Source organism: Solanum verrucosum, unplaced genomic scaffold (assembly GCF_900185275.1).
Source record: "Solanum verrucosum unplaced genomic scaffold, falcon-dt-bn FXZP01000273.1, whole genome shotgun sequence".
In the NCBI taxonomy this organism is placed as follows: Eukaryota; Viridiplantae; Streptophyta; class Magnoliopsida; order Solanales; family Solanaceae; genus Solanum; species Solanum verrucosum.
Window position 1 is genome coordinate 788,046 of NW_026020163.1, and position 17,764 is coordinate 805,809.

At 35.0% G+C, this 17,764-nt stretch overlaps 4 protein-coding genes across 6 annotated transcripts in view; 2 read left to right on the forward strand and 2 right to left on the reverse strand.

The window, feature by feature from the left end:
- LOC125828715 (heat shock factor-binding protein) overlaps nucleotides 1-10,160 on the reverse strand; it is a 30,279-nt gene extending 20,119 nt beyond the window's left edge. The window contains exon 1 of the mRNA XM_049508060.1: nucleotides 10,149-10,160. The gene's annotated coding sequence lies outside the window, so the exon portion shown is untranslated. The remainder of the gene's footprint in view (nucleotides 1-10,148) is intronic.
- LOC125828710 (kinesin-like protein KIN-13A) lies at nucleotides 285-7,904 on the forward strand. Of its 3 annotated transcripts, XM_049508053.1 has the most exons (14): nucleotides 285-303; nucleotides 415-490; nucleotides 998-1,095; nucleotides 1,203-1,434; nucleotides 2,023-2,244; nucleotides 3,035-3,214; nucleotides 3,933-4,037; nucleotides 4,201-4,278; nucleotides 4,430-4,511; nucleotides 5,009-5,171; nucleotides 5,675-6,004; nucleotides 6,559-7,375; nucleotides 7,480-7,545; nucleotides 7,666-7,904. In XM_049508053.1, the coding sequence occupies exons 4-14, from the start codon at nucleotides 1,252-1,254 to the stop codon at nucleotides 7,846-7,848; spliced, it is 2,409 nt and encodes an 802-aa protein (XP_049364010.1). In that variant the 5' UTR covers nucleotides 285-303; nucleotides 415-490; nucleotides 998-1,095; nucleotides 1,203-1,251; the 3' UTR covers nucleotides 7,849-7,904. The 3 variants fall into 3 exon arrangements, with proteins under 3 accessions (XP_049364010.1, XP_049364011.1, XP_049364012.1); XM_049508054.1 differs by lacking the exon at nucleotides 285-303 and having other exon boundaries at nucleotides 409-490; nucleotides 1,200-1,434; XM_049508055.1 differs by lacking the exon at nucleotides 285-303 and having other exon boundaries at nucleotides 409-490; nucleotides 1,213-1,434.
- Nucleotides 8,695-13,560, reverse strand: LOC125828712 (ubiquitin-like-specific protease ESD4). The gene is made up of 9 exons (XM_049508056.1): nucleotides 12,613-13,560; nucleotides 12,448-12,527; nucleotides 12,273-12,366; nucleotides 12,053-12,151; nucleotides 11,110-11,202; nucleotides 10,906-11,025; nucleotides 10,640-10,743; nucleotides 9,414-9,486; nucleotides 8,695-8,875 (listed from the first exon to the last, which is right to left on the reverse strand). Exons 1-9 carry the CDS (start codon nucleotides 13,450-13,452, stop codon nucleotides 8,813-8,815), a joined length of 1,566 nt encoding a protein of 521 aa, XP_049364013.1. The 5' UTR covers nucleotides 13,453-13,560; the 3' UTR covers nucleotides 8,695-8,812.
- A 2,230-nt stretch (nucleotides 13,561-15,790) lies between these two features.
- Nucleotides 15,791-17,754, forward strand: LOC125828714 (universal stress protein A-like protein). The gene is made up of 3 exons (XM_049508058.1): nucleotides 15,791-16,024; nucleotides 16,908-17,124; nucleotides 17,616-17,754. Exons 1-3 carry the CDS (start codon nucleotides 15,847-15,849, stop codon nucleotides 17,701-17,703), a joined length of 483 nt encoding a protein of 160 aa, XP_049364015.1. The 5' UTR covers nucleotides 15,791-15,846; the 3' UTR covers nucleotides 17,704-17,754.
- The last annotated feature ends 10 nt before the right edge of the window (nucleotides 17,755-17,764 follow it).

Sequence of the window (17,764 nt, forward strand, 5' to 3'; positions counted from 1 at the left end):
CCTCTTAGATTTAAGTTTGTATATAAAAATATCTTGATGAGAAGCATTTTATCCCTTTATGGACTTATACGGTGTTTACTCAGAATTTAATCACGACTTTATTGAACACCGAATAAAAAATTTAAAATATATTACAAATGAATTTATAATCATTTGTAGGGTATATTAAGTCCATCCAAAAAATATTTCAAAATTTAGCCGTTTAATCTTTTTATTTTCAATTATATAAATTGGACACATTTTACAGACACAGATTATATATAAAAACTTAATACAGATATTATTTCTCCAACAGAAAAAAAGGTAGAAAATTGAACATATATATATGTTTTTGTATGATCATTTGCTTCAAAGCAATTTTCCTTTTTCGAATTCGTAGAAATTAGCGATTAATTTTTTCTACATTTCTCTCAGATCTGTTTCTGGAAAGTTCTGCAGATCGCCGGCATCGCCGGAATCGTCAGAATCGCCGGACTTATTCTATTTATAGGTACTGAAAATGTTTTGATTTTTTTTTTGTTGTTCGTGTTGATTTGTTTGGTTTTATGCTGTGGATTGTTGTACTGTAGGTTTGAGAAGTTGTACTTTGTAATTTTGAATTTTGTTTGTAGATCGCTAGAATCGTACTGAGAATGTTGATGATTCTATGTGTTTGATTTTTTGTTCTTTTGCGTGGATTTGCTCGTTTCTATGTTATGTATGGTTGTACTGTAGGCATGCGGAGTTGTACTTTGTAATTTTGATTTTTCGATTCTACAATGCTTTTTGGTTCTGTTCGGTGTGTTTTAGTTTTTGTTCGGTTGGATTGGTTCATTTCTATTTTATGAATGGTTCGTTGTATCGGATTTTGCGGAGTTGAAGTTTGTATGTTTGAATTCTCAAAAGTGCAAATGCAATTGTTCGGTACAATCATCTGTAGTATTCTATGATTCATTCTGAACTGGGAGATTTGGAGTGCTGAACTTTGAATCGTAAGCGCTTTTTTTTTTGAATTTAGGTGGAAATCGATTGGTTTACGGTTGCTTTCAGCTTTGCTGGATTTACACGTGATAGCACGTGAATGTGCAGCTTTTGATTTCGACTTTTGTGCTCCCTGTAAGCACCCTGGATCATAATCTACAAGTTTTTTTTCTTTCTATTTTTTTGTGATTAATGGCAGAATTTTGATGTTTTTGAACTCTTCCTGCTGTTGTTTAAAGTAGTGAATTACAGATTTTGAAATTGGCTCCACAACGCCGATCACAGCGCCACATGGGTGGTCAGACGCAGCAGAGCAATACAGCAGCTACTGCTCTATATGATCACCCAGGCAATGCCAGCCCTGCTGGTGATGCTGGAGATGCCGTCATGGCGCGATGGCTTCAGTCTGCCGGGTTACAGCATTTGGCATCTACTGGTGTGGATCAGCGTCTGCTTCCAAACTTGCTTATGCAGGTTTGAAACCATACTTCATAACCACCTGTGTTTTTTTTTGCTAATGTTTAATTAGAAGTTGTCATAAGCAAGGGGGGTGTATGTTCACCACTGATTCAGACTGGAACACTATGTATTTACAAGATTTTAAGTAAAACTTTAAACATGTAATATATTCAGATGTACACTCATTGTCTTTAGATTTTATGTTGTGGTATTAGTCAAACTGAATAGTCTTGTATGTCTTGTTCTAGTACCTGAAAGACCTTTTCTTTATTTGGTTTACCCCTCCGCCTAATCTGGTTATATGGAATTCATTTATATACAAACATTGCACATTGCTCCATTTCTCCATTTTATTCTAATTATATCTAACAACAATCGATTCCTCCTGAAATCCATTGGCCTTAGTTGCAATTCTGGCAACTGAGAATCCAGATCATGGAGTTTAATTTGCACAACAATATTTTGATCCTTTTCTCTCCAATTCACCTGCCTTATCTTTCTTGTGGTTCTTTACCATGCGGGTTTTAGTATGTCTATCTTAGTTTGTTTGGATGTTGCACATTGAGTTCGTTTAGAGTTTTGATGCCTGAATACTGTTTGAAGGGATATGGAGCACAGTCTATGGAAGAGAAACAAAGGCTTTTCAAATTGATGAGAAACCTGAACCTTAATGGCGAATCTGCTTCTGATCCATATACTCCCACAGCCCAAAGTCCAGGAGGATTTGGATCATCGGATGGCCTTTATTCTCCTGAGTTCAGAGGAGACTTCGGAGCTGGGCTGTTGGATCTTCATTCCATGGATGACACTGAACTCTTAACTGAGGTAAGGGTCTCATTTTTAAGTCTTGACCTATGTAGTACCTAGTTCCTTCTCTACTCTATCTGAGAGAACATGGCTGGTCTACCTAGTTCCAGTGGAGCCTTCTCATCCTTTTTCAGATAACTGTTCAACAGTATAGGAACTACTAAGCATTCTCTTTGTTACTAATTGTACAAACAGATGCCACTGGGGGTTAACATGTTCAGATAGATTGAGAGTTGTAATTATCTTATTAATTATTATATTTTACAGTAAAGTGTTCTAGTTTTAAGATTGTGGACTTTATGAGATGAGAAATACTGAATTTATGTCTGAATTGGACAAAAATTCCGAGATTTGGGTGGGAGGGTGGTGATGGGAGGGATTTAAAAGCTTGCCTTGGACTAATTGTGGAATAACTCACATGTCATGATTTTCTGCATTTTGATGAAACCCAATAAGTTGGTTTTATCATTTGTATCCACTGAAATACACATTTCCTTCTGCTGGATAACAGATAACTAGTCTTTTTCTTTTATAAGTGTGATGGATAACTAGTCATAGTTTGTGAAGATCCTTATTTGTGGGCATTGTCCTTATTGTGCTTGAATTTTAGGAGGTTGTAGATCAGCCGTGTTCCTTCTCTCATAATCACCACTCTTATTTAGAATCAAGATCATTTCTAAACAGTTGGACTGATCCAAATCTTTCACATTTGTGAATACCAGGCCATGTGTCTTGTAATTTTCTGACTTTCTTGTGATATAGAGAGGAATTTCTTCTTACTAATTCTCTGGTCTTATTTTCATTTTAGCATGTAAATTCAGAACCATTTGAGGTGTCACCTTTCATGCCGGGGGTAAACAGAACATTTGATAGTGACAACTATCAACAGCAGAAAGCACAACCAGAGCCAGATGCTGCCACAGGATTATCCACAATTGAAAAAGAAAACAATGGGAGAGAAAACAATGTGGCGAAGATTAAAGTAGTGGTAAGTAGCTGGTTCAAATGCATGCAACTCTATTAGAAATGCGAAGATTTTTTGTCTTTGGTAGGTAGGAAATAATGAGATAATGATATCTATGTTGTGTTGATTTGGCATGTGAACCGGATTTTGAGGCATATTCTCTTACTGGATTCTAATTCCTAATCATTCAATTACCATCATCTTCAATTTCTAATATGGTAGTTTGCTCTATTACGCCAACAAATGCTTTTTTACGTAAAGAGCATGTTTGAGTTTTCCTACAGAACCAACTTAACTGCTCACTTGCTTCACATTGGTTAAACGTGATGTTATTTGAGGACCCACTTCCTACTAAAGATTCTGAGGTTCTTGCAACCTCCATTTATTTGAAACTTATATGCAGCACGAAATATAATTGCGTATTAGTTGGTAATTCAACTGCGTGACTGTTATATGGACATTTGCTAGATGTTACATTCATTGTTCAGTCACTTTTCAATGAGTTCCACTTTACATAATACTTGGGAGTACTGGAAAATGACATTTTAGTCATATATTTTTGTCCTTATATGTTTCTATCTAGTGATAAATATATGCCTGCTAGATTTAATAAAAGATCGTCTCACTGCTTTTACTAATTTCTGTGCTTCGACTCCCTTCTTTGCGTGTGTTTTCTGATTGTTGAGAAATCTGTTAGTTCTATCTCTTTGCAATTTCCAAAGCTGACATTAGTATTTGGCAGGTGCGCAAGAGACCTTTAAACAAGAAGGAAGTTGCTCGGAAAGAGGATGACATTGTCACTGTACCAGACAATGATAGTCTCACAGTCCATGAACCCAAACTTAAGGTCTAAAATTCATTTTCACATAGAGTTTGATTTATGGATAACTTGATTCAGTGTCTGATGTTTGCTTTATAAGACTTATTTTGACCTCACTAATTTTTCTTGGATACATCTAATTTGACCTTTCCATATTTGTGAGGAACTGATCTTTGGTTGTATTATGTAGGTGGACTTGACTGCTTATGTTGAGAAGCATGAGTTCTGTTTTGATGCTGTTCTCGATGAGTATGTGACAAATGATCAGGTATCATTTCATTACCTAAATAGAAGATTTATACCAAGGTTGTCTGGAAATTTTTCAAAACTGATTTGGACTACCTTCAACTTTATCTTTTCAACAGTAGATGATTTACCACCCAGTTTCTTGTAACTTTATCCCATATCCATTGTTGCAGGTTTATCGAGCCACTGTGGAACCAATTATCCCAATCATCTTTCAGCGCACAAAAGCTACTTGCTTTGCTTATGGCCAGACAGGTCTGATTCATTTTGTTACCAGAGGCTCCTTACTATCTTCTCCTACTTAATTAATTGTTGCCTCCCCCCCCCCCCCCCCCCCCCCACACACACACACACAATGTGCTAGCACTCTCTTGGTACGACTTTATAAATATCTTACCTTATTCAAAAAAAGAAAAAAAAATACTTGCTCTCTCTCTCTACATGTTCCATATAATTTCAAATGTTTTGGTTCCTTCTTTTGATAATTCTCCCTGTAAGCAGCTAGTATATTCATGCATATCTGCTGATGGTAATGGAAGAAATTCATATGCTCTTCTATTTCAAAAAGAAATTCATATGCTCTTTTGGCAGAGATAGTTGTGCTTCTCAAGTAGAGGATCAGTAATTTCATATTGAAACTAAACTAGTCATTTTCTCAATGATGTTTTTAGCAATGTTAACCTTGCTTCAACTGCTTTATAATTGATTATTTTGTTGTATTTTCGTTTTCTGTTTTCTCTGTGATGATTTAGGGAGTGGCAAGACATACACAATGCAACCATTGCCTCTTAGAGCAGCAGAAGATCTTGTTAGGTTGTTGCATCAGCCAATTTATCGTAATCAGAAGTACAAGTTGTGGCTCAGCTTTTTTGAAATATATGGTGGAAAACTGTTTGATCTTCTTGGTGATCGGAGGTTGGTATCCTTATAATGCTTTGGAAATTTCTTTTTACCTTATTTAAGGGATATTGCACTCAAGTGACACTAGGTAATGTCATGCATGACACACGTTGAGTACTTGTGTAGCCTTGAACCTGGCTTGGGTCCCATAATTTGCACAACACCAATCGGAAACTTGCATAGCCTGGAACCTGGAACCTGGTATTGGGTCCCATAAACTAGTCTATGATGTGAGGAGAGTAATGGTACTCCTATCAATAATTTCTCGCAAAAATAGAGGAACTTCAAAACCTAAAGGTAGACATTGAAAACTTGTAGTGTCCTAAATGGTTAGATGACTATGTGGCTAAGTCAATACAGTGGTTGGGACTTGGGAGCGTGTTGTCTTGGTTGTCCATTTAAAAGATGATTGAAATCATTGTAAAAACTGCTTATATTTTCGCTCATGAATATGATGCTTCATCTATGCAACATAGTTTTTCTTCGCCAGTTTCTTACCTAGTCCATACTTTATGCAGGAAACTCTGTATGAGGGAAGATGGGCGGCAGCAGGTGTGTATTGTTGGACTCCAGGAATTTGAAGTTTCAGATGTGCAGATTGTTAAAGAGTATATTGAGAGGGGAAATGCTGCAAGAAGTACTGGATCAACTGGTGCAAATGAGGAATCATCAAGATCACATGCGATATTGCAGCTTGTTGTCAAGAAACCTAATGAGGTCAAGGAATCTAGAAGAAACAATGATGTTAATGAGTCCAAGGGTGGGAAAGTTGTTGGAAAGATTTCTTTTATTGACCTTGCTGGTAGCGAGAGAGGTGCAGACACAACTGATAATGACCGACAAACAAGGTAAGTTCTCATAGCACACTTCTTGCTGCACCTCGTTATGCTTCCCTCTTCTGAGATGGTTTCTTTTTTTCCCTTTGAATTTGTTTTCCTTAGATGTTGTGCATCTTTTTTAGAAGTCATTTCACTGAGCCATTTTTAACATAGATCCTCGGAGGGTTCTGGCTGGGAACAGCTTAGATATTTCTCGATCTTATTCTACAAGGACTAAAAGTACGAGGTCATGAAGATAGTTTGTATGTTAGATGTTATTGTTCTGAATCTTTTGCTCAAAGGTTGATCTTCCAAACACTTGGAAATAAAGAGCTTGGCATTGTCAAATACCTTACTCTCTGCTGCTGGAAATCTTCGAGTTTCCACTTTGGCCAGTCTGAAACTGTAGTTTACATGAGTATTCAGCACTTAGAAGATTGTGTGCTTCTCAGAATTTACCTCCATATAATGCCTGCTTTTCTTTTTCTCTCCGTCCCTACCCCCTCCATTTCATACTTTATGGGCCTTGCTGCTAATTTGTTCAAGTAGCATATTTGAAATCTATATATTGGTTATCTTTTCAGGATTGAAGGAGCAGAAATTAATAAGAGTTTGTTAGCTCTTAAAGAGTGTATCCGCGCTCTCGACAATGACCAGAATCATATTCCATTCCGTGGGAGCAAACTTACTGAGGTGCTCCGTGACTCCTTTGTTGGCAACTCAAGAACCGTTATGATTTCCTGCATCTCTCCTAATGCAGGATCATGTGAACATACAATCAATACATTGAGATATGCTGACAGGGTGAAAAGTCTATCCAAAAGTGGAAACACAAAGAAAGATCAGAGTGCGAGTTTAATACAGTCTTCAGTGCCAACTTTGGGTGTTCCTGCTGGAGCAGGAGATGCTTATGAGCAACCTCAAGAATCTAAAGTATTGGACACAAGAAGAAAGGCAATGGAGAAAGAAAGCACATCTTACATTCCCTCTAGTGATTTTGATAAACAACCCTCTAGGTTTGGTTCAAGTCTTATCGCCAACAGCTGGGCGGAAAGTGGGGCAAATTCTGGTGGTATGGAGAGGGACAGGGTTGAGGTGAAGAATGCGTACAGCATTCCAGCTGGTCAGAAACTGTACTCGACAACCAATTTGCAAAGTTCAGCTGATGTAGTGGACAAGGTGCCGAAAGTGTCTCCACCTCGAAGGAAAGCATACAGGGATGAGAAATCTGAAAAGCCAGAACGGCCAGGAAATTGGTCAAGAAAAGATGTCGCAAATGTTGATTCATCTTCTACAAGTTATAGACAACAATCTACAAGTACCCCCACAAAAAGTGTTGGATCAAGACAAAATGAAGTTTCTTCACCTCCTCGTGATGAAAATATCAATGAAATACTCGAGGTTTCTTTATTATGCCTTTTGCTTTTCATTTTGTTATTTTTTTCTCTTTGAACTTGGTGTTGAACTTCTCCAATGATGTGTTATTGTCCTCCTGCTGCATACAGGAAGAAGAGACCCTTATAGCTGCCCATAGGAAAGAAATTGAAGATACAATGGAGATTGTTCGTGAAGTAAGCAAAATCCCAATATTTTCTCCATTTTCTTGTGGTGATGATAGCTGCATGTCGTGAACTTGTTACTATGCCCTGAGTTCCCATTAATAACTAACATATATATTCTTTTGCTCTCAGGAAATGAAACTGCTGGCAGAAGTTGATCAACCTGGAAGTCGCATTGACAATTATGTGACACAGCTAAGCTTTGTGCTATCGCGCAAAGCAGCAAGTCTGGTCAGCCTTCAGGCTCGTCTTGCAAGGTTCCAACATCGATTGAAAGAGCAGGAAATACTGAGTAGAAAGAGGGTACCGCGTTAGACATGAAATCTAGTTACTACATCAAATGTCCCCTTGTAATTCTTGCAGACAATGAAATCAGGTGAAGAATCATTGTGCAGATCTTTTTTACTAAATAGAAGAAAGAAAACAATGAATGGCATCTCTCATGATTTTCTGTTATATATATTCATCCTGTTTTATCTTCTCACTTTTATTTACATTTTATCGGCACAATTTACTCACTTGAGCAACACTAAGATGATAATTTATTTTCTCCAAATCCCATGAAGCAATTTCTTATACAAAAAATCGAGGTGTGGGGTTCATATCTAATGAGTCTATCATCTTCCTTCAAATTTCCCTGTTGTTACCACTGATGAATCATAATCATATAAATTCTGGCCCAAAAGATCTCACTCTTTTCCAATTCATACAAAGCTAGCTTTTGAATGCTCTTTGAGAAAGAGAATTGGGAAATGAATAGCCATGTATTGTACGGGGCTAAGTAAAACCGCAACGGCAGGCGGATACACCACTACTACTTTCAACGCAGAACATGAATTTATATGCAGAAATCCACAAATATTGGAACTAATAATAGACCTATAGAGACTAGTTACAAAAGGAGAAAGAATCACGCATGTTTAAAACTCGTGAATTCATCCAAATAGAGTGAAATTTGAATGCTCTACAAGATTAATGAGATCATCCTAAAGAAGCAAGTTCCAAACTCAAACGTACAAAATCAAGTTTTTATAGTTATATCATATACTGACAAAATCATACTATAAAGATCTTCACGAAATAGTTGGCTTCGCATCGACCAACTATTGAACAACATAACTATTCCTTTGTTGAAACTGGATATACTGCATTGTTGCTTGGACTCTTCAAAAATGGCAACAGGTGTGTGTCGGATTCTCCAAAAGTAGTGTATTTTGGAGAATCCGACACGGGTGCAACATCAAAAGTGAAGAGTCAACGCTACTTAGCTCAAGATTGTTTAATCTGCTTTCAACCTCAAGAGCTCCTTGGCAGTCCTCATCCTAAAATATGGCATGTCTCCCTACAGATAAAAGGAAACAACACTTAAGACTTCACATTAGCATGATTTTTGCAGAAAAAAATTGAGTAATGAGTTAAGTTGAGAGTTTTCCAAGTATACAAATTGTCAAATGGTGCAAACAAACTACTTCACTCCTTTTCATTTTATATGAAGGTGTTTGACTAGGCATGAAATTTATTTTAAAAAAGAAAAACGACTTTTGGAACTAATCTTAAACACGTCATGGCATTTTTGCAGAAAAAACTTTTATTTTCCTGAACAGATTGCACTAAAAGATGAAAAATAGTCAAGAGTATCATGAGATTTCAAATGGTCCTATCTCAAGCTGGACTGGCACAGCAAAATTTATTTATGGCCTGGAGAAACATACAAGTATACAGAATCAATGTGTCATGGTACTCTTATTAATTGAAAGTTGCCTTTTACATTCTATCTTTCTCAAAACTCAACGTTTGTTTATCTTCTCATTCAGAGTTGGTATGTGTGATGTGTGTCGAGGGTAAAAAAACATCAGATAATGATGCAGCAGATAGCTTACCTGATTAAAACAAAGTCCTATATCTCTGCTGTAGAAATCCGCATTTTTTATCATAAACACACCGCAGTCGTACCTGTTCACAACGAAAGTTCCCAGTCTGATCAAATGATAACACACAAAAACCAACAGAAGATAGATCTGAAGTAAATCAATTTTCTTGCATAAAAGGAAAATCTAGTAACAGACTAAAGATATTTGGGGAATAATGGCTATAAATTTGAGTTCAGAAGCATCAGAGTATCTCTAAAATCAGATTCACAAGGAAAGCACAAGAAACACAATACAATTTGCTGTAATAACAAGAATAACTCTTTTTTTCAAATAAGGAGAATACCTTCACATAGCAGCACTAATCAGATAACAAACTTGGATATAACATATGACCTATTTATGTATCCGACTGCGGAATGTTGGAACATTTACAGAAAACATTTATGCATTCTAGCTTTAATTAACTGTAATTCTATGTAGGCTTAGCATACAAAAATAACATTTCATTCTTCTGAAAACAATTTGTGTAAGGCCAAGAAGTTTCTCTGCAAAGTAACCAACTATAAGCTGGAAAGAAATTCATTTGGAATAAATCAAAGAACAAAGCATGTCGCAGCGCCCAATGGCATTTAAGGAATTCTACACCAGTAGGATACAGCATTTCTCATCCACTGTCAATAAGGCTTCAAGGAATTATATCATGAATAGCAAAAAATCTTCATACTTTTCGACTTCTATTTGTGATTTCTAGCAGAGCATGTAGTAATTAGAAGTTAAAAATTAAACTAAGTCCACCCGAAATTACGTCGAATTAAATGGATTAGGAGGACCATCTTTATTAATATGAGGCCGAACAATGCTATGCTTAAACAGGCCAAGATTTCCCACAATATCCGCATAATGTCAACTACGCATGCCTTGTAGAGAGACACTCCATATAGCAACCAAGTGAAAGCCAATGTTGCAGCAGCGTTAAGCAGGTCAAAGCAAAGCGTCTTCCCGTATACTTAATAACTGACACATGGCAGGGGAAGTGCAAAGCTAAGGTCAACCTATAGAAAATGCCTTCTTCTCGTACTAAGTAAAACTTAATAAGGAATAAGTTTCTATAAGAACTACTGCACAATTTCCAGTAAAACTAAATCAGCTGAAGAGGTTAACAGAAAATAGCAGTAATAAATATCAGAGTCGCAAATATGTTTGGGAGGAATCATTAGACCAAAGTGTCAACACACCCATTCTTTTGCTCTGGAAGGTCCTCAACAAACTCTTGCTTCCATGAACTAACATCAATGTGTTTCCCACTCTTGTCCTTCACCTCATCAACAAAGTAACTAGCCTGCACATGGATATCAACAAATTGTAACACCCATCAAGCTAGAGCAAAAAATCCAGAAACATGATCTTTCCTCAACACCCTTTTCCCAGTCACAAATAAAATCAAGAATAGACAAGGTAACATGTCTCAACAAGTTTTCCTTTGTACAGATACGAAACTTACCAGCACTTTCAGCACATTACTATCCCTTCCTCTGAGTGAATCAAGATATTGGAACTTCTGATCCTTTTTATTGATAACAGCTAAACACCAATGTATTTCTTTGTGGATAGGGACAAATATCTAAGTAAATTAGGAGAATCAAATTAGTACACAGCAGATAGCAAAACAAAGTAGGAACAGGAAAACAAATCAAAGAACTTTTACTTTATCGCATTCAAGGAGGGAGTAACCCAGCTTTCTTTGGGATGTCCATCTTCTCACAGATTGATAGTTATAGCCTCCCGTGCCACTTATCAACTGCAAATGCGGTAATATTTCCACGAAAATAGGCAGATTTTCAATTAAATTCTCACATATAGTTTCAGTTAGGTGATAATAATCAGTAATTGACATTGCAACCTTATAATGTGAACAAAATCAGATATTTTTAATAAACGTGATAACAAGTTAACCACGAGAGAGAAACTAAACAGTGTCAATAACCATAGTTCATTCATGGAAGAGTAGAGTATGGACTAAGAAGCAGAAGCAGATCAGTATACGAATAAAATATTTTTTGAATATATCAGGTCTATGGAAATAATTCGTAAAAAAAAAAACTGCCAACTATGGTACTTATGGATCAGATAAGGACTCTGATAGAGAAGATAAATACTTCATTCTCTACTCTTGAAGTGCGAATTCAGTGGAAAGAGGGTGTGACATGTTTAGGCAAATATGCAGACTGAGATGGCATTTTATTGCAAGCACTAGTCATCACATTCCATACAGAATCTTAATCAACTGCAGAAATCAGGAAAGCATTGCAGACCATTTCCAACCATAGGCACTTGAAGAGTGGCACAGGAGTCGCTGTACTGTCTGTTATAAAGAAAGAAAAAATATCTATGGATAGCAACTTATATCTATGTATATACAAATACAATCTGATGTTTCCACACTTTAGACAAAAACATCTTCTATTCATATACATGACTTAAAAAACTTTTCTTTTATAATGAACTTATTTTTCTTAATATGAAGTAGACAACAGACATAAATCAACAGGCCACACTTTCACTTCAGATAACTATTATAGACCAAGCCTCTGTATCAGCTGACAATAGTTGTAGAAATTAAATTTTGATCTGAAAGTCAACGAACTGACCTTCTTGTAAAAGAATGTGTTGAAGAAATGACATTTCAAGAACTTCTGGGGCTCCCTTTTCTCTCTTTCCTTTAACAGTTCAAGATACACATTGATAACCTGCAAAAAAGCAATCCATCCATGACATTAAAACTCTAATTTTTTCTTCTTTTCCATATTCAGCTTCACTAAATTTTAAACTATCCTAGCCCTGAATAGAAAAATGAGCATAAAGTATCACCTCATCATTCAACCATGCCCCAGGTCTCAAACATTGCAATATTTCTCCAGTAATATCAATATTGGAGCTTTTATGGGTTACCAAAACCTTTCTCCTACACAGAATTAGACAGATACAACATATGAAGAGATTGCAAATTAAACCTCGTACAAAATAAAATGTGTACAAATCATACCGATTGGATTTAGATAGAGCACAAGCAACCTCATCATGTTCCTCTTCAGTTAGAGGCACAAATGGTTCTGAAATCGCATCCTGCAAGTTAATAAACACCAAAATGAGGAAATTAAACTATGAACACACGTAAACCCACATCATAAAGCAGATTCTATCACGCTACCTCTATAACTTGTTCTTCTTTCTTTTGAGGCCGCAACAACCTATTCGTTTCGAGACTCTTCTCATTCAATCCTATCTGGAACTGTAATCTTTTCAACTTATCACTTATTTTATCCACTGAACCAAGAAGTTTCTTATACAAAGGGACATAGAAGTAGGAATCCGGCGTGGGGTTCATAGCTAATGATTCTATCATCTTTCCCACACTCTCTTCCTTCAAATTTCCATCATCCAAACCCATTGTTAACACGGATGAATCCTTACCATCATAACCATCCAAAATCTTCATATCATCATCAACCTCCTGGCCCAAAAGATCACTTTTTTCACAACCCCATCTTTCTGATTCCTCGATACTCGAATCCTCCAAACCATTAGCAGCAGCAATATCTAAATCACTTTTTTTACAACCCCAAGCTTCCACTTCCGCAATACTCGAATCCTCAAAAAACCCCTCTTTAGCATCATCACCATCAATATCTATCACTTCAATATCTTTCCTCAAACCATCAAAATCACTTCTTTTAGTTTCTTCATGCTTTCTCGATAGACAATTACCCATTTCAGAACCAGAATATTCCGAAACACCCTTATAATTCACAGTGTTCGACTTCGTTTGCTTAAACCCAAATCTCAATTTCCTACAAGGAGCATGAACTTCTCTTCGAATTGGGTTTATCGGATCTGGGTACTTGAAAAACCTTTGTACAGTTGATTTACTTGATAATGGTGGATTTAGGGCTGAAAGTTTGAGCTTTTTGGACAAATTTGAAAGTGGGGTTTTGCAATTCGAAGAGAAGAAATCATTACCTCGCTTCCTGTTGCTCGTTAACGCTCCCATTGAAGTAGAAATTCTTCAATTTGCTCAGAAATCATCAAAACACCGCTAATGTTGAGTTTGAACAAAAACGAAGTAAAATCTTCTGATTTGGGGGGAAAGGGCTTTTCTTCTTCTGTTCTATTTTGGCGGTTTTGATATATTTTTTATCTATTTTTTTTTTTCGTATTCATACGGAAGGATTATATCAAAGAATAGTGATAGTAATTAACAATAAATTATGTGTATTTAAAAGTTTTGAATAGCATGTAACAGCAAGTTCTTGTTCATGAAATAAAATATATAGATATGTGATTTATTAATGCGGCGCTTTAGAATATTTCAGTAACTTATTTATGAATTGTGTTATGCTCATTTGGTAAGAAATACTCCATCAGTCCATTTTTAATTGTCATGTTGATTTTTTCGAAAGTTAAATTAGATTATATTAATTCGATATTTTAAACAAAGAATTTAGATATTCAAAAACTATACGAAAAATACTATAAATTGTAATTTTTTATATATCAATATGATGAAAAAATACATTATAAAATGTCAGTCAAAGTTCTAAAAAATGAAGTTATGGCAATTTAAAAGTGAACGAAAGGAATAGTATTTGTGCATTGATATATTGTGAAACTTGAAAGTAAAATGACATGGATTTGCGTAAAATTATATACGTTACGTTTCACTTAAAGGAAAGAAGTGAAGAATAAAGGAAATAAAATTTACAATAATAGTCTTAGTCTACGTGGAGATTATTTATTGGTTTGATAGTTTTTGATACTTATTAATAGTATATATATATATAGTGAAATATATGATGCTATTGTCCCACATCGGATAGTAAGTACGAAAAATAGTGGTTTAAAAGTAAAAGCAAAATTAGAGAGTTCACTGTGGGGGTGTGGAGCTGAGAATTGCACGCGATTCCCGTCCCAACCCTGAAACCTACTCTTCTGTAACCAGAAAATTAATTCAAAGGGGGTGTTTGCCCGGTGTTTTCCTCCAGTTGTGCCAAACAAAAGAAACACCGATGCCTATGCGTGTGTCAGTTCTCAGAGTTGAATTATCTCCCGGCAGGTTAGAAGGTAGGTGCCATTGACATGAAAATGTTCGATGGTCTCTTTGTTCCTCGCTTGTCAAGCACCCCCACTTTTTTTTCTAATTCATACAGTTTTTCTATGTTGGTTTCAAAAGAAACGCCAATGCCTACTTGTGTCACCCCCACTTTTTGATTTTTTTTTTTTTTTTTTTCTGATGAACATGAATTAATCATATAGTTAGAAGGTAGGTGCCATTGACATGAAAATGTTCGATGGTCTCTTTGTTCCTCGCTTGTCAAGCACCCCCACTTTTTTTTCTAATTCATACAGTTTTTCTATGTTGGTTTCAAAAGAAACGCCAATGCCTACTTGTGTCACCCCCACTTTTTGATTTTTTATTTTTTTTTTCTGATGAACATGAATTAATCATATAGTATTCTTATGTTGGTTTTAAAAGAAACACCGATATCTACGCGTGTGTCACCCCTATTTTTTGACTTTTTTTTTTTTCCTGATGAACATGAATTAATCATATAGTTTTTCTACGTTGGTTTCAAAAGAAACACCAATGCCTGCAAGTGTGTCACTTCTCAGAGTTGAATTATCTCTCGGCAGGTTAGAAGTAATGGCCACCGACATGGATTATGTAATTTAGAAGGTAGTGGCCAATGACATGGACATGTCTAATGCGTCACTTTGTTCCTTGCTTGCCAGCACCCCCACTTTTTGACCCATTTTTATTTTTTTTCTGATGATGAATATGAATTAATCATATAGTATTCCTATGTTGTTTTCCACGAATGTTCGATATATCAAAGAATAATTAGTTATTAATTACTAGTAAATTATGTGTATTTAAAAGTTTGGAATAACATGAAATCACATGGATTTGTTCATAAAATAAAACATGGAGATATGTGATGCATTAATACGGCGCCCTAGGATATTTCAATATCTTATTTATGAATTATGTTATGCTCATTTTTAAGAAATATTGTAAGAGATGGGGAAGTTTTAATTTGTTTTCACAAATTGTGGAATTTTTATATTTATCAAAAAAAATATATTACTTAATTAAGAATTTCAAATTACATGTCCGAAAAAAGTATAATATATATACCTCTCAATGAAAATAAAGAGGTTGGAAAAACTATCCTTTGTGGATATCATCTCTCTACATGGTGGTTTTTTTGAGACCTTTAATTTTATTAACTACCTAGCAATGTCCACAAGTTATAGTTTAGATCCATAATTAACTCCACTAATTTGATTGCATTATAAACATTTTATAGAACCAAACACAAATAAATTAAAGCTTTTGTATTGTTAAGCAATAAAAAGATAGAAGATTAAGAAAAAACACAAAAAAATGAGTGAAAAATCAGTGTTGATTTTTGCAATTGATGATAGTGATCATAGTTTCTATGCTCTTGAATGGACACTTGATCATTATTTTGGTTCTCCATCAACTTCTCAATTTAAGCTTGTAATTATTCATGCAAAAAGTAATGCATATGCTACTTGTTCGGTAGGAATGCCTGGACCAGGTATAAAACGAATTCAGAATTTAGAGTCAATATATTGAAAATTAGGGTGATTCTCTATATAAAAAATTTTTTGTGCATGTGTACATAATTTGAGTTGAAAACATGCATATTTGATGGAAATACAGAATCCTTTGTAGATTCGTCTTTATGTTAAATCAAGAGGTGACAGATAGACTATTGATGGATTAAAATGGGTTGGATGGGTCGAATGAAAATATAGAGTTCTTCCTTTTTTGCCTTTGTGTTGAACATATATGTGTCAAATGAGTGTTAGTTAAAAATAGGTCGAGTCAAGATCGATTTGTTATATTATTTTGATCCGTTTGACCCCATTATTAATTTAATAAAACAATTCAAATCCAATCGAATTTTGGCAAATTCTCTCAAAAAAAGGGATCAAATGAAATCATTTTCAACGAGTTCATAAGAAGTGATCTTGTTTTACCTTGGATCCATTGAATCTAATCATACAACATAATATGTTAACGATTCATATAGCAAAGTCATGTGTTGTCTAGTTCCCTTATCACTATTGTTATTATTTTTATCATTCTACTATTTTATTCTTCGATTTTGTTATCACATGTTGTGTTTTCGCTTCGGTTACCCTATGATTTGTTATAGCTATTGTTCTCTTCTCCTTTTGTTTTTAGCATGTATTTTCCTATCGATACTTGATTAGGATATAATTTACTTGAGCCAATGATCTATTGAAAATAGTCCCTCGTTCTTCACAAGATAGGAATAAAATTGCACACATACCACATTAGCTTCCAAGACTCTCACTTATAAGATGACACTGAATATGTTATTGTCGTTGATCCATATAACAAATAGAATAGATACTTGATAGATTATATTATTGATTAATGTTTTTGTGCAGGAAGAATTGATGTGCTTACACTCATAGAAACAGACATTAAAAGGGCAGTAGATAAAGTTATTGAAAAAGCAAAAGAATTATGCAAGAGTAAAGGTGTAACAAATGTATCATATGAAGTATATGAAGGTGATGCTAGGAATATTATTGTTGATGCTGTTGAAAAGCAACATGCCACTCTTTTGGTCATGGGTAGCCATGGTTATGGAGCTTTCAAAAGGTATATATATATATATAACACGTATATGTCGATAGTAAAAATTTACACTGTGAATATATATGATTTAACCAGTTCTAATAAGTTATTGTTCTATTTCTAAGTTACCATATCGGAACACTTGATATGATGAGTTAATTACATGTTGTTAACTTAAAATGATAGTGTAGATTAAGTTATGTTTATATATATTGGCGGTGTACAGGATTGATGCTGGAATTATTCAAAAAAATTTAAAGGTGCGTATTGGATTTGAAGAAGTATATTTTTGAAGATTTTGACACAACAATACTTTGTACTTCAAAATATACCGAGGAGTGCATTTTTGATGCTTTAAAAATAGTATATTTTAAAATTTTTGGCACGATAATATTTTTGAAGAGTCCGAACAAGGTAGCATAGGACATAAACTCTGATTTTTTATACTACTACTTATTTTTCTTGAAAATTTTTTGTTGGATGTTTTATTTTATTTTCTTTTTAAAATGATGCAGGGCTGTATTGGGCAGTGTAAGTGATTATTGTTCCCACCATGCTAATTGTTCTGTGATGATTGTGAAGAATAATAAACCAAAGAAATAGACAACCTTAACCGCTTATTTCGCTGTGGAATAAGTTATTTTGAAATTGATTATTTCAAAAT